The following is a 13,227-nucleotide window of genomic DNA, read 5'->3' as shown; positions in this document are numbered from 1 at the left end:
AGGGCGGGCCACCTGTAAGGACGGACCACCTATAAGGGTGGACCACCTATAAGGATGGACCAACGGTAAGGACGGATCACCTGTAAATGCGGACCACCATTAAGATCGGACCATTAGTATGAACGGACCACCTGTAAGGACGTACCACCTGTAAGGGCGGACAACCTGTAAGGATGGACCACCTGTAAGGGCGGACCACCTGTAAGGACGGACCACCTGTAAGGACGGACCACCTGTAAGGGCGGACAACCTGTGAGGATGGACCACCTGTAAGGGCGGACAACCTGTAAGGACGGACCACCTGTAAGGGCGGACCACCTGTAAGGACGGACCACCTGTAAGGACGGACCACCTGTAAGGGTGGACCACCTGTTAGGGTGGACCACCTATAAGGATGGACCAACGGTAAGGACGGATCACCTGTAAATGCGGACCACCAATAAGATCGGACCATTAGTAAGAACAGACCACCTGTAAGGACGGACCACCTGTAAGGGCGGACCACCTGTAAAAGGACAGACCACCTGTAAGGACAGACCACCAGGAAGGATGGACCACCTGTAACGACGGGCCACCTGTAAGGATGAACCACCTGTAAGGACGGACCACCTGTAAGGACGGACCACCTGTAAGGACAGACCACCTGTAAGGGCGGACCACCTGTAAGGACGGACCACCTGTAAGGGCGGACCACCTGTAAGGGCGGACCACCTGTAAGGACAGACCACCTTTAAGGGCGGACTTCCTGTAAGGATGGACCACCTGTAAGGACGGACCACCTGTAAGTGTGGACCACCTGTAAGGGCGGACCACCTGTAAGGATGGACCACCTGTAAGGGCGGACCACCTGTAAGGACAGACCACCTGTAAGTGTGGACCACCTGTAAGGACGGACCACCTGAAGGATGGACCACCTGTAAGGACGGACCACCTGTAAGTGTGGACCACCTGTAAGGGCGGACCACCTGTAAGGACGGACCACCTGTAAGTGTGGACCACCTGTAACGACGGACCACCTGTAGGACGGACCACCTGTAAGGACGGACCACCTGTAAGTGTGGACCACCTGTAAGGGCAGCCCACCTGTAAGGGCAGACCACCTGTAAGGACAGACCACCAGGAAGGACGGGCCATCTGTAAGGACAGACCACCTGTAAGGACAGACCACCTGTAAGGGCGGACCACCTGTAAGGGCAGACCACCTGTAAGGGCAGACCATCTTTAAGGATAGAACATAAGCCAGGACGAACCACCTGTAAAGGCGGACCACCAGTAAGAACGGACCGCCAGTAAGAACGGACCACATGTAAGGACTGGCCACCTGTAAGGACAGACCACCTGTAAGGACAGACCACCTGTAAGGACAGATCACCTGTAAGGACAGACCACCTGTAAAGGCGGACCACCTGTAAGGACAGACTTCCTATAAGGACGGACCACCTGTAAGGGTGGACCACCTGTAAGGGCAGACCACCTGTAAGGGCGGACCACCTGTAAGGACGGACCACCTATAAGGACGGACCACCTGTAAGGGCGGAAAACCTGTAAGGACGGACCACCTAATAGGATGGACCACCTGTAAGGACGGACCACCTATAAGGACGGACCACCTGTAAGGGCGGAAAACCTGTAAGGACGGACCACCTAATAGGATGGACCACCTGTAAGGACGGACCACCTATAAGGACGGACCACCTGTAAGTGCGGGCCACCTGTAAGGACAGACCACCTCTAAGGGTGGACCACCTATAAGGATGGACCAACGGTAAGGACGGATCACCTGTAAATGCTGACCACCATTAAGATCGGACCATTAGTAAGAACGGACCACCTGTAAGGACGGACCACCTGTAAGGGCGGACAACCTGTAAGGATGGACCACCTGTAAGGGCGGACCACCTGTAAGGACGGACCACCTGTAAGGACGGATCACCTGTAAGAACGGACCACATGTAAGGACGGGCGACCTGTAAGGACAGACCACCTGTAAGGACAGACCACCAGGAAGGACGGACCACCTATAAGGACTGACCACCTGTAAGGGTGGACCACCTGTAAGAGCGGACCACCTGTAAGGACAGACCACCTGTAAGGACAGACCACCTGTAAGGACGGACCACCAGTAAGGACAGACCACCTGTAACGACGGGCCACCTGTAAGGACTGACCACCTGTAAGGGTGGACCACCTGTAAAGGCGGACCACCAGTAAGAACGGACCACTAGTAAGAACGGACCCCCTGTAAGGACGGGCCACCTGTAAGGACAGACCACCAGGAAGGACGGACCACCTGTAACGACGGGCCACCTGTAAGGACAGACCACCTGTAAGGATGGACCACCAGTAAGGACAGACCACCTGTAACGACGGGCCACCTGTAAGGACTGACCACCTGTAAGGGTGGACCACCTGTAAAGGCGGACCACCAGTAAGAACGGACCACTAGTAAGAACGGACCCCCTGTAAGGACGGGCCACCTGTAAGGGTGGACCACCAGGAAGGACGGACCACCTGTAACGACGGGCCACCTGTAAGGGTGGACCACCTGTAAGAGCGGACCACCTGTAAGGACAGATCACCTGTAAGGACAGACCACCTGTAAAGGCGGACCACCTGTAAGGACAGACTTCCTATAAGGACGGACCACCTGTAAGGGTGGACCACCTGTAAGGGCAGACCACCTGTAAGGGCGGACAACCTGTGAGGATGGACCACCTGTAAGGGCGGACCACCTGTAAGGACGGACCACCTATAAGGACGGACCACCTGTAAGGGCGGAAAACCTGTAAGGACGGACCACCTAATAGGATGGACCACCTGTAAGGACGGACCACCTATAAGGACGGACCACCTGTAAGAGCGGGCCACCTGTAAGGACAGACCACCACTAAGGGTGGACCACCTATAAGGATGGACCAACGGTAAGGACGGATCACCTGTAAATGCTGACCACCATTAAGATCGGACCATTAGTAAGAACGGACCACCTGTAAGGACGGACCACCTGTAAGGGCGGACAACCTGTAAGGATGGACCACCTGTAAGGGCGGACCACCTGTAAGGACGGACCACCTGTAAGGACGGACCACCTGTAAGGGCGGACAACCTGTGAGGATGGACCACCTGTAAGGGCGGACAACCTGTAAGGACGGACCACCTGTAAGGGCGGGCCACCTTAAGGACGGACCACCTGTAAGGGTGCACCACCTATAAGGATCGACCAACGGTAAGGACGGATCACCTGTAAATGCGGACCACCAATAAGATCGGATCATTAGTAAGAACAGACCACCCGTAAGGACGGACCACCTGTAAGGGCGGACCACCTGTAAAAGGACAGACCACCTGTAAGGACAGACCACCAGGAAGGATGGACCACCTGTAACGACGGGCCACCTGTAAGGACGAACCACCTGTAAGGACGGACCACCTGTAAGGACGGACCACCTGTAAAGACAGACCACCTGTAAGGCGGACCACCTGTAAGGACGGACCACCTGTAAGGGCGGACCACCTGTAAGGACAGACCACCTGTAAGGGCGGACCACCTGTAAGGACCGACCACCTGTAAGGACGGACCACCTGTAAGTGTGGACCACCTGTAAGGACGGACCACCTGTAGGACGGACCACCTGTAAGGACGGACCACCTGTAAGTGTGGACCACCTGTAAGGGCGGACCACCTGTAAGGACGGACCACCTGTAAGGGCGGACCACCTGTAAGGACAGACCACCTGTAAGTGTGGACCACCTGTAAGGACGGACCACCTGTAGGACGGACCACCTGTAAGGACGGACCACCTGTAAGTGTGGACCACCTGTAAGGGCGGACCACCTGTAAGGACGGACCACCTGTAAGTGTGGACCACCTGTAAGGACGGACCACCTGTAGGACGGACCACCTGTAAGGCCGGACCGCCTGTAAGTGTGGACCACCTGTAAGGGCGGACCACCTGTAAGGACGGACCACCTGTAAGGACGGACCACCTGTAAGGATGAACCACCTGTAAGGGTGGACCACCTGTAAGGATGGACCACCCGTAAGTGTGGACCACCTGTAATGACGGACCACCTGTAAGGACGGACCACCTGTAAGGATGAACCACCTGTAAGGGTGGACCACCTGTAAGGACGGACCACCAGGAAGGGTGGACCACCTATAAGGATGGACCACCTGTAATGGCGGACAACCTGTAAGGGCGGACCACCTGTAAAGGCGGACCACCAGTAAGAATGGACCACTAGTAAGAACGGACCACCTGTAAGGACGGGCCACCTGTAAGGGCGATGGAAGCAGATTCAGTAATTTTTCAAAAGGGAATTGGACAAATTCTTGAAGAGGAGGTTTTGCAGCATGAGGGAGAAAGAGCAGAGGGGAGTGGGACTACCTTGTAAAGCTCTCTTGAAGGGCCAGAATAGCGCGGTGGGTTGAATGGCCTCCTTCTGCAGCTGTATCATTCCATACACTCCTGTGTCTGAGATTAATGAATCTCTGCAGCGCGGCACTGAGTCCGATGCACGTGGAGAATTCTTGGTCCATGCCGGCGTTGTGGGTGTTTTATTTTTTATTCATTCAGGGGATGTGGACATCGCTGGTCAGACTGAGATTCATTGGCCATATTTTGGGTGTCTCCGAGAAAGCTTTGGCTAGCTATTTTCTCCTTCAGCCGCTGCAATCTGCCATAATGCTGTCTGCTGATAGCCCCAGCACCCCACAGAAAAATCAGCCGAGGCTTCAGCTCCTGATCAACGGCCACTGTGCACCCACCACCCCAGAACCAGAAGGTGTGTGCGTGTGGGGGGTGGGTGAGGAATTTAGGGTCACAACCAAAGTGCCCATTGCCACCCACCCTCTGGCATAGTGGACACCTGGGTGAGATACAGGATCCCAATTTACCTATGTGATAATAATAATATAAATCTTTATTGTCACAGGTAGGCTTACATTAACACTGCAGTGAAGTTACTGTGAAAATCCCCTCGTCGCCACATTCCGGCTCCTGTTCGGGTACATAGAGGGAGAATTTAGAATGTCGAATTCACCCAACAAGCACGTCTTTCGGGACTTGTGGGGGGAAACCGGAGCACCCGGAGGAAACCCACGCAGAGACGGGGAGAACGTGCAGACTCCGCACAGTCAGTGACCTGAGCCGGGAATCGAACCTTGGACCCTGGAGCTGGGAAGCAACAGTGCTAACCACTGTGCTACCATGCCAGCACATTCAGGCAAGGCAGGGAGCTTCCAATAGCTGGCAGAGTAAGGGGCCTTTCAGCCTGCCAGTTTAGGTCAGACCCCAGGATAATATGTCAAATTCATGGCAACACCACACTCAGGAATATCACTGATGATAAACTTTGCGAGCTGGGTTTTCGGGTCCTTCCCAATGGCGGGAACTTGCGGCCCCGTCGATGGTGATGCCCTGCGGCAGATTTCCCGGTGGCACGGCCAACGAACAACAAAAAACAAGAAGACCCCACCAGCGGCCATTGACAGCCGGCCTCCGCCATTGAAAAACATGCAGAAATCCCATCATATTTCTTCGGTTTTAACAATACAATCATGTAGGAACTTAACCATAGAGGTTCCGAGGAGCAGAGCAGGCCATTCAGCCTCTTGAGCCAGCTCAGCTATTCAGTTAGAACACAGCTGGTGTACCTCAACAACATTCCCTTGCACTCTCTCCATATCCCTTGACATCGTCACCACCTAGATATCTATTGCTAACTGTATTGAAGATACTCAGTAGCTGAATTTCCACAGCCTTTTGTGGTTGAGGATTACAAACGTTCACCAACATTTGGGTTAAAAAATGTTTTTAGTATCAATGGGAATTACAAAGAATCAGTTCAGACTCAAATACCTTGGGCAGGATTCTCTCACCCCAGAATCGCCGGGCCGGGCGCGAATCGCACGACGTTGCCCTGACGCCGGTCCGCCAAGTCTCTGGTGAGTCCCGCCAGAGCCGCCCACATGTGGTCTTTCCCGGCGGGACCTCAGCGTGCATCCTTTCGGGGGTGGCCTGGGGGGGGGTGTCTGACCCCGGGGGGGGCCTCCGCTGTGGCCTGGCCGGCGATCAGGGCTTACCGATCGGCAGGCCGGCCTCTCAGGCTGAGGGCCTCTTTTGCTCCGCGCCGGCCCCTGTAGCCATACGCCATGTTGCGTCGGGGCCGGCGCGGAGGAGGGAGCCACCGCGCATGCACGCCGGTCTCAGCGCATATGCGCAGACCCACGGCGCCGGTTTGACGCCGGTATCGGCAGCTGGAGCGGCGTGGGTCGCTCCAGTGCTGTGCTGGCCCCCTGTAGGGCTCAGAATCGCTGCTCTTGGGGGTCTGTCGACGCCATCGTAAAACGCGACGGCGTTTACGACGGCGTGAACACTTCGTCTCAGGATCAGAGAATCTCACCCCTTTTGTTTGGTAACAATACATAATGTATCAGTCAACATTATAATGATTTTTGGGACATTCAAGAGCACTAGATGATTACTTGGATAGAAACTTTGGGCGGGTTTCTCCGTCGCGCTGCACCAGATTTCTGATTCGTCACGCCGGCGGAATGCCCCATTTCAGTGGGGTTTCCCATTGTGGGGCAGCCCCAAACCGTCGGGAAAACTCTGGGCAGCCGGCAAAACGGAGAATCCCGACGGCGGAGAATTCAGCCCAATGTGCAGGCATACGGGGAAAGGTAGGGGACTGGTGTCAAATCATAGTGCGCATTTGGTGAGCTGGTGCAAACATGGTGGGCCAAATGGCCTCTATCTGTGAAATGATAATTCTGCGATTCTCTGATCGGGCTCTTTAGAAGTGGAAGTTGTTAATAAGGAAATGGGTTCAATCAGATTTAAAACAACTTCCCAGGTAGCAACAGCTGTCTGCTTGTTTACAAAAAATAGTTTGAAGATTTGTAGGGTTTGGGCCTAACAACTGGTCCATTTGCAAAATTGGTACCGGGCTGCTGGCGAGTGAGGGGTAGCTGGCGAGTGAGGGGTAGCTGGCGAGTGAGGGGTAGCTGGCGAGTGAGGGGTAGGTGGCGAGTGAGGGGTAGTTGGCGAGTGAGGGGTAGGTGGCGAGTGAGGGGTAGCTGGCGAGTGAGGGGTAGTTGGCGAGTGAGGGGTAGGTGGCGAGTGAGGGGTAGGTGGCGAGTGAGGGGTAGCTGGTGAGTGAGGGGTAGTTGGCGAGTGAGGGGTAGTTGGCGAGTGAGGGGTAGGTGGCGAGTGAGGGGTAGCTGGCGAGTGAGGGGTAGTTGGCGAGTGAGGGGTAGGTGGCGAGTGAGGGGTAGCTGGCGAGTGAGGGGTAGTTGGCGAGTGAGGGGTAGGTGGCGAGTGAGGGGTAGCTGGCGAGTGAGGGGTAGTTGGCGAGTGAGGGGTAGTTGGCGAGTGAGGGGTAGGTGGCGAGTGAGGGGTAGCTGGCGAGTGAGGGGTAGTTGGCGAGTGAGGGGTAGGTGGCGAGTGAGGGGTAGCTGGCGAGTGAGGGGTAGTTGGCGAGTGAGGGGTAGCTGGCGAGTGAGGGGTAGTTGGCGAGTGAGGGGTAGTTGGCGAGTGAGGGGTAGTTGGCGAGTGAGGGGTAGTTGGCGAGTGAGGGGTAGCTGGCGAGTGAGGGGTAGCTGGCGAGTGAGGGGTAGTTGGCGAGTGAGGGGTAGCTGGCGAGTGAGGGGTAGAGCAGTCCAGGTGATCGGCAGGAGGAAAAGCTGGGAGAGGATCACAGCGGGTGGGAAGGATGGGGGGGGGGGTGCCCTGTTCTGATGACTGCTGTTCTTGTCCTGCAGCTGGGCATCGTGCAGTACGGAGAGACCGCCATTCATGAGTTTGAGCTAAGGGACTACAAGTCCGTCACTGACGTTGTCAAGGCTGCCAGAGGCATTCAACAGCGAGGAGGGACCGAAACCAACACCGCTCACGGCATCGAGATTGCACGGTAATGGCTTTCCAAATCCCCATTCTAATTCCAGTCCAAATGGGTGAAATAATAATCTTTATTATTGTCACAAGTAGGCTCACATTAACACTGCAATGAAGTCACTGTGAAAAGCCCCTAGTCGCCACACTCCGGCGCCTGTTCGGGTACACTGAGGGAGAATACAGAATGTCCAATTCATCTAGCAGCACGTGTTTCGGGACTTGTGGGAGGAAACCGGAGCACCCGGAGGAAACCCACGCAGACACGGGGAGAACATGCAGACTCCGCACAGTTACCCAAGACGGCAATCGAACCCGGGACCCTGGTGCTGTGAAGCAACAGTGCTAACCACTGTGCTACCGTGCCTACTAGGGGTAGAATTTTAAGGATGGCGAGTGAGCGGGCCTCGTTAAATCCCGCTGGCATTTAACGTTTACTTGAGCGTTGATTGGCAGTGGGCGGGACAACTGTCCAGTCTTGACTGAAGTTCCGCCCATGAGTGCTGTCAGCCAATCAGATTGGCCTACAGCTCTTCAACTCAGCCAGGCACAATGCTCTGCCATTACTTTCCAGCACCTTCGAAAAGGTAAGTCCCAGGGCTCCCAGGGGCAGGAGGGGAGGGGATGCCGGGGAGGGAATGGGGGGTGGGGGGTGTTGGGGGAATGATCACATCATTGGGGGGGGTAGGCCAGGGGGTAAGGGGGTCCCGAAGCTTCAACGTCTCGGGGGAGAGGGCACCCCAACTCTGAGGGGCCTTCAGAGTGAGACTCCCCCACTTCCCACCTGGGATGGGGAAGGGTGTACGGCCGTGATTCTCAGGACCCAATGCCAAGGGCACAAATCCCGCTAACTCTTGCGAGAGGGTCAGAACGTAATTTGCGCCGGGGAGGTATCAGAATGAGATATTACCAGCCCCGTGGCAGTATCCCCTGGCACTGCCAACTTGGAGAAGGGGGTTTCCATTATGTGGGGGTGGGTAGGGGAATGATGGTGGATGGGGGGATTGTGCCTGCATGGCAGTGGGGATGGGCGGAGTGAGCAGAGACAGAATGGGAGGATTGCCCCAATGTGGCAAGGATGGGGGCGGGAAGATCGGCAGGATCAGGTCACCCTGATGCCTGCATGGTGTGGGGAGGTGGGTGCAGGGGGTTGGGGTGGTGGAGGGGTGCAGGTGGGGACCTGACGATTGAGTAGTCGGGGGGAGGGGGGAGGTTGGCCCTGTGTTGGGGGATTGGTTGCGTTTTCCGTGTCTGCCAACCAACCTGATGTCCAGGGGTGCTTTTGATTTCAGTTTGAGGTTGGGGCGCCTCATCTCTAAATCCCTGCTGCCGGCAAGTTTAGGGCCCCCCACCCCGCACCCACCCATCTGGCTGTGTGATCCCGCCAACATTCTGAACTCTGGGGCGTCATTGTCCGACCCCCCGCCGGGTCGGAGAATGGCCGTTGGCCGCCGTGAATCCCGCCCCCGCCCCCGCCGAAGTCTCCGGTACCGGAGATTGGGCGGGGGCGGGAATCGGGCCGCGCAAGTTGGCGGGACCCCCCGCTCAATTCTCCGGCCCAGATGGGCCGAAGTCCCGCCCAGAAATTGCCTGCCCGCCGGCGTAAATCAAAGCTGGTATTTACCGGCGGGACCAGGTGGCATGGGCGGGCTCCGGGGTCCTGGGGGGGCGCGGGGCGATCTGACCCCGGGGGGTGCCCCCACGGCGGCCTGGCCCGCGATCGGGGCCCACAGATCCACCGGCGGGCCTGTGCCGTGGGGGCACTCTTTCCCTTCCGCCTCCGCCACGGCCTCCACCATGGCGGAGGCGGAAGAGACTCTCCCCACTGCGCATGCGCGGGAAACTGTCGGCGGCCGCTGACGCTCCCGCGCATGCGCCGCATTTCCGCGCCAGCTGGCAGGGCAACAAACGCCATTTCCGCCAGCTGGCGGGGCGGAAAACCCTCCGGCGCCGGCCTAGCCCCTCAATGTTGGGGCTCGGCCCCCAAAGATGCGGAGCATTCCGCACCTTTGGGCCGGCGCGATGCCCGTCTGATTGGTGCCGTTTTTGGCGCCATCGGTGGACATCGCGCCGTTGGGGGAGAATTTCGCCCCTGATGTGGCTCGAAAAGGCAACAGTGAAAGTAGTGAGTTCCACGTGGCTTTTCACGCCTGATCTTGGAAGCATCTTCCCTAAATGTCACTTTCCCACATGACCCACACTGGGAGAGGGCCCTTAAGGTGGGACAAGGCACCCAGTTAAGGGTGTTAATACGTGAATGGGCGGGTTTCCTGCCCGAAGCCCAGCCTATCAAACGCCTGGGTTTTGGCAAGTGGGTTCCTGGGGGGATTCCCAGCTGATCAATTTTACACTTCCCCAGCTTCAGAACGCACTCTGGGGGGAACGTTAAATTCTTCCCAGTGAAGGTGGCGGGAGCCCCGGGAAGTGTTCTCTTTTCTATGGAAGTCAGAAATGAATCAGTACGTGCCACCCTAAAAAGTAATAAATTCCAAACCCTCACCACTCATGATAGGAAAATGTATTTCCCATTTCGCCCCATGTTCGCTGACCAATTCTGTGCTCTCTGGCTAACAATTCTTCAGCCATTGGAAGCACTGGGCGGGATTCACCGTTGCCCGACTCTGATATCACAATCGACAACCGGGCGGAGAATTGACTCCGAGAGCTAAATCAGGGCTGGCGCTGGTTTGACCCCGGTCAGCCATGCTCCGCCCCAATGGAAATGGCACAATCACGTCACGCGCCGTTGCAACAGCGTTGGCGCATCATCGGCAGGTCCTCCCGTGATGCTCCGCCCCGATGGGCCAAGTTCCCGACGGCGCGGGACACGTGTGATCTCAGTGGCTGGGGTCCGTGCCGCTGGCCGGGGGAGACTTCCGCCAGGGCTGAGGGGACTGGTGGGCGTGGCCAGGGGGGGAGCCTGTGGGGTCGTGGATGGCGGGTTGGGTCCGCTCACGGCTGGCGCCACGTTGTACGACACGACCGCTGCAGGTCGTCGGCGTGCGCATGCGCGGCCAGGGACCCGCCCATTCTCCGCCCGTTTTCGGCGTGGGAGCCGGGAGTTTCACCTGGCGCCGCTGCTAGCCCCTCACCGGTCCTGGAATCGGTGAGGATTCGGCGCCGGTTTTCTGGTCGTAAAACGCCCGCAAAATCTTCGTTCGCGCCGGCACTTAGCCGCTGAAACGGAGAATCCAGCCCACTGTCTCTTTATTTGCTCTACCTCAATCCCACCATGCTGTTAAACATCTCTTAGATGGCTTTATTCTCAGCAGAACAACTCCCATCTTGTTCCTGGTTGTGGAATGTTGCTGTGCACAAATTGGCTGATGTGTTTCCTCCAGAGACTGAATTTCTAAAGTACTTTCGGTGGCCGTGATAGGCGCTATATTAATGCAAATCTTTATTTTCTTACCATGGAGACTATGACGCTTGAGACCAATCGTACTCCTCACGGGCAGTATCTTTCCAGTTGTTGGATAGCAACAACTATCACCCCCCCCCCCCCCCCACCCCTCTCCACCGCCAACCCCCTACCCCTCACCTCGCTGCCGGTCCACCGCCTCCCTAACACGGCGGAGCTGAGAATATTCCGGGAGTTGCACATGGATTCTCCGAGCTGGCACCAAGCTTCCTCAGCAGGGCCCTGCAATTTTCCAGTTTCTAACTGATGCTGTCCGACGCTGAATGGACGGATTGTTCGGCGGTGAAGGAGCCGGAAGCCCTGGTGGAAAATAAACATTCCCGATTTTTTGCTTTCATTTGCAATTCCACAGTGGGAACAGTGGATGTTTTGGGTTAACTGTGCTGTACATATCCCGACCACAGGATTCCAAACTCACCCCAGACACACTGCAAGCATTTTCGCTCGTGCTAATCTTGCAGATTTCTGGTGATCTCATTGTCAAAGCCTGTAATGAAAGTTCAGAGTCTCCCATTTTCCTATCCTCCCCCCCCCCCCATTACTGGTGGATCGCAGTTCATATATCTTCAATATAAATAATATTGTTACATGTAATCGTCCTTTCACAACTTCCGTTATTGCCAGTTTTATTTTGTGTTCGTTGGGTGATGTCCAAGCCTGCTGTCCAAGTTGTCGTTATGCTGTTGTCTACAAGGGCCAAAGTCCATGATTCAAGGTGGAAAACCATAAGAGAGAAGGTGTTGTAAATCAGTTGGTAATCGGCAGCCAGGTCTGGGTTTTAGAAACCTGTAAAATGCATTAAGGAGAGAGGGCTGAGTTCTGTAATGTTAAGCATTGTGGAAAAAATATGCTGGAGTTGGGAATTATGACAAATTCTGCTCCCAGCTGCGCTCAAAAGCTGCACACACCCCGTACAAACCTACAAACTAAGAGCAGGGGTAGGCCACTTGATCCCTCAAACCTGCTCCACCATTCAATAAGATTATGGCAGACCTGACTGTAACCTCAACCCCACATTTCTGCCCACCCCACGATAGTCTTCCACCAGCCCCCACTTGTTAATTCAAAATCTATCTGCCTCTACTTTAAAAATATTCAAAGACTCTGCCTCCACCGCCTTTTGAAGAAGGGAGTTCCTGAGAGACACGACCCTCTGAGAGACAAAAGTTTCCTCTTCTCTGTCTTAAATGAGTGGCCCTTTATTTTTAAACAGTGAACCCCCTAGTTCTAGATTCTCCCACCAGAGGAAACATCCTCTCCACATCCACCCTGTCAAGACCCCTCAGGATCTTAAAGGTTTCGATCAAGTCGCCTCTTACTCTTCTAAACCCCAGCAGATAAAAGCCTAACCTCTCCAACCTTTGCTCTTAAGACAACCTACCCACTCCTGGCATTAGTCCAGTCTAGGTTGTAAATCAATATTGAACCCCAATCTCTGCTAATTCATCATGTCCCATTTGGAGAGGTGCATAAAAACCCTTCTCGGTCCTTCCTTGTTTTGCTAAGTTGCTGTCCAAGGACCAGGAGAAGGCCATTCAGCTCATTGAGCCAACTCTGCCATTCAGACAGATCATCTACTCCAAGGCCATTTTTCCCCAGCATTCCCGGATCAATTTCCATCTTGAACATGCTCGGTGACTGAACTTCCATATCCCCCTGGAGAGCGAATGCCAAAGATTCCTCACCTGCTAGATCAAGTAATTCCTCCTAATCTCAGGTTTAAATGCCCTGCCTGTTATTCTCAGACTGTGCCCCCTGGTTCTAGATTCACCAGTCAAGGGAAACATCCTATCTACCTTTGTAAGACTTCACAAAGAACTTCACAACAAATGAGTTACTTTTGAAGTGTAGTCACTATAATTACACCTGTGGTAAACCACTGTATTCTATTGTACTGTTGTATAGTTACAT

The 13,227-nt window shown here is 55.4% G+C and overlaps 1 protein-coding gene across 1 annotated transcript in view; it reads left to right on the top strand.

The window, feature by feature from the left end:
• The window catches only part of itga11a (integrin, alpha 11a), a 231,784-nt gene that overhangs the window by 117,341 nt on the left and 101,216 nt on the right, over positions 1 to 13,227 (top strand). Inside the window, exon 7 of the mRNA XM_072470475.1 lies at positions 7,766 to 7,914. Within this exon, the coding sequence (XP_072326576.1) occupies positions 7,766 to 7,914 (149 nt within the window). The remainder of the gene's footprint in view (positions 1 to 7,765; positions 7,915 to 13,227) is intronic.

Source organism: Scyliorhinus torazame, chromosome 12 (genome assembly GCF_047496885.1).
Source record: "Scyliorhinus torazame isolate Kashiwa2021f chromosome 12, sScyTor2.1, whole genome shotgun sequence".
Lineage (NCBI taxonomy): Eukaryota > Metazoa > Chordata > Chondrichthyes > Carcharhiniformes > Scyliorhinidae > Scyliorhinus > Scyliorhinus torazame.
Note: the sequence above shows the minus strand (reverse complement) of the source record. Positions and strands in the feature narration are given on the sequence as shown.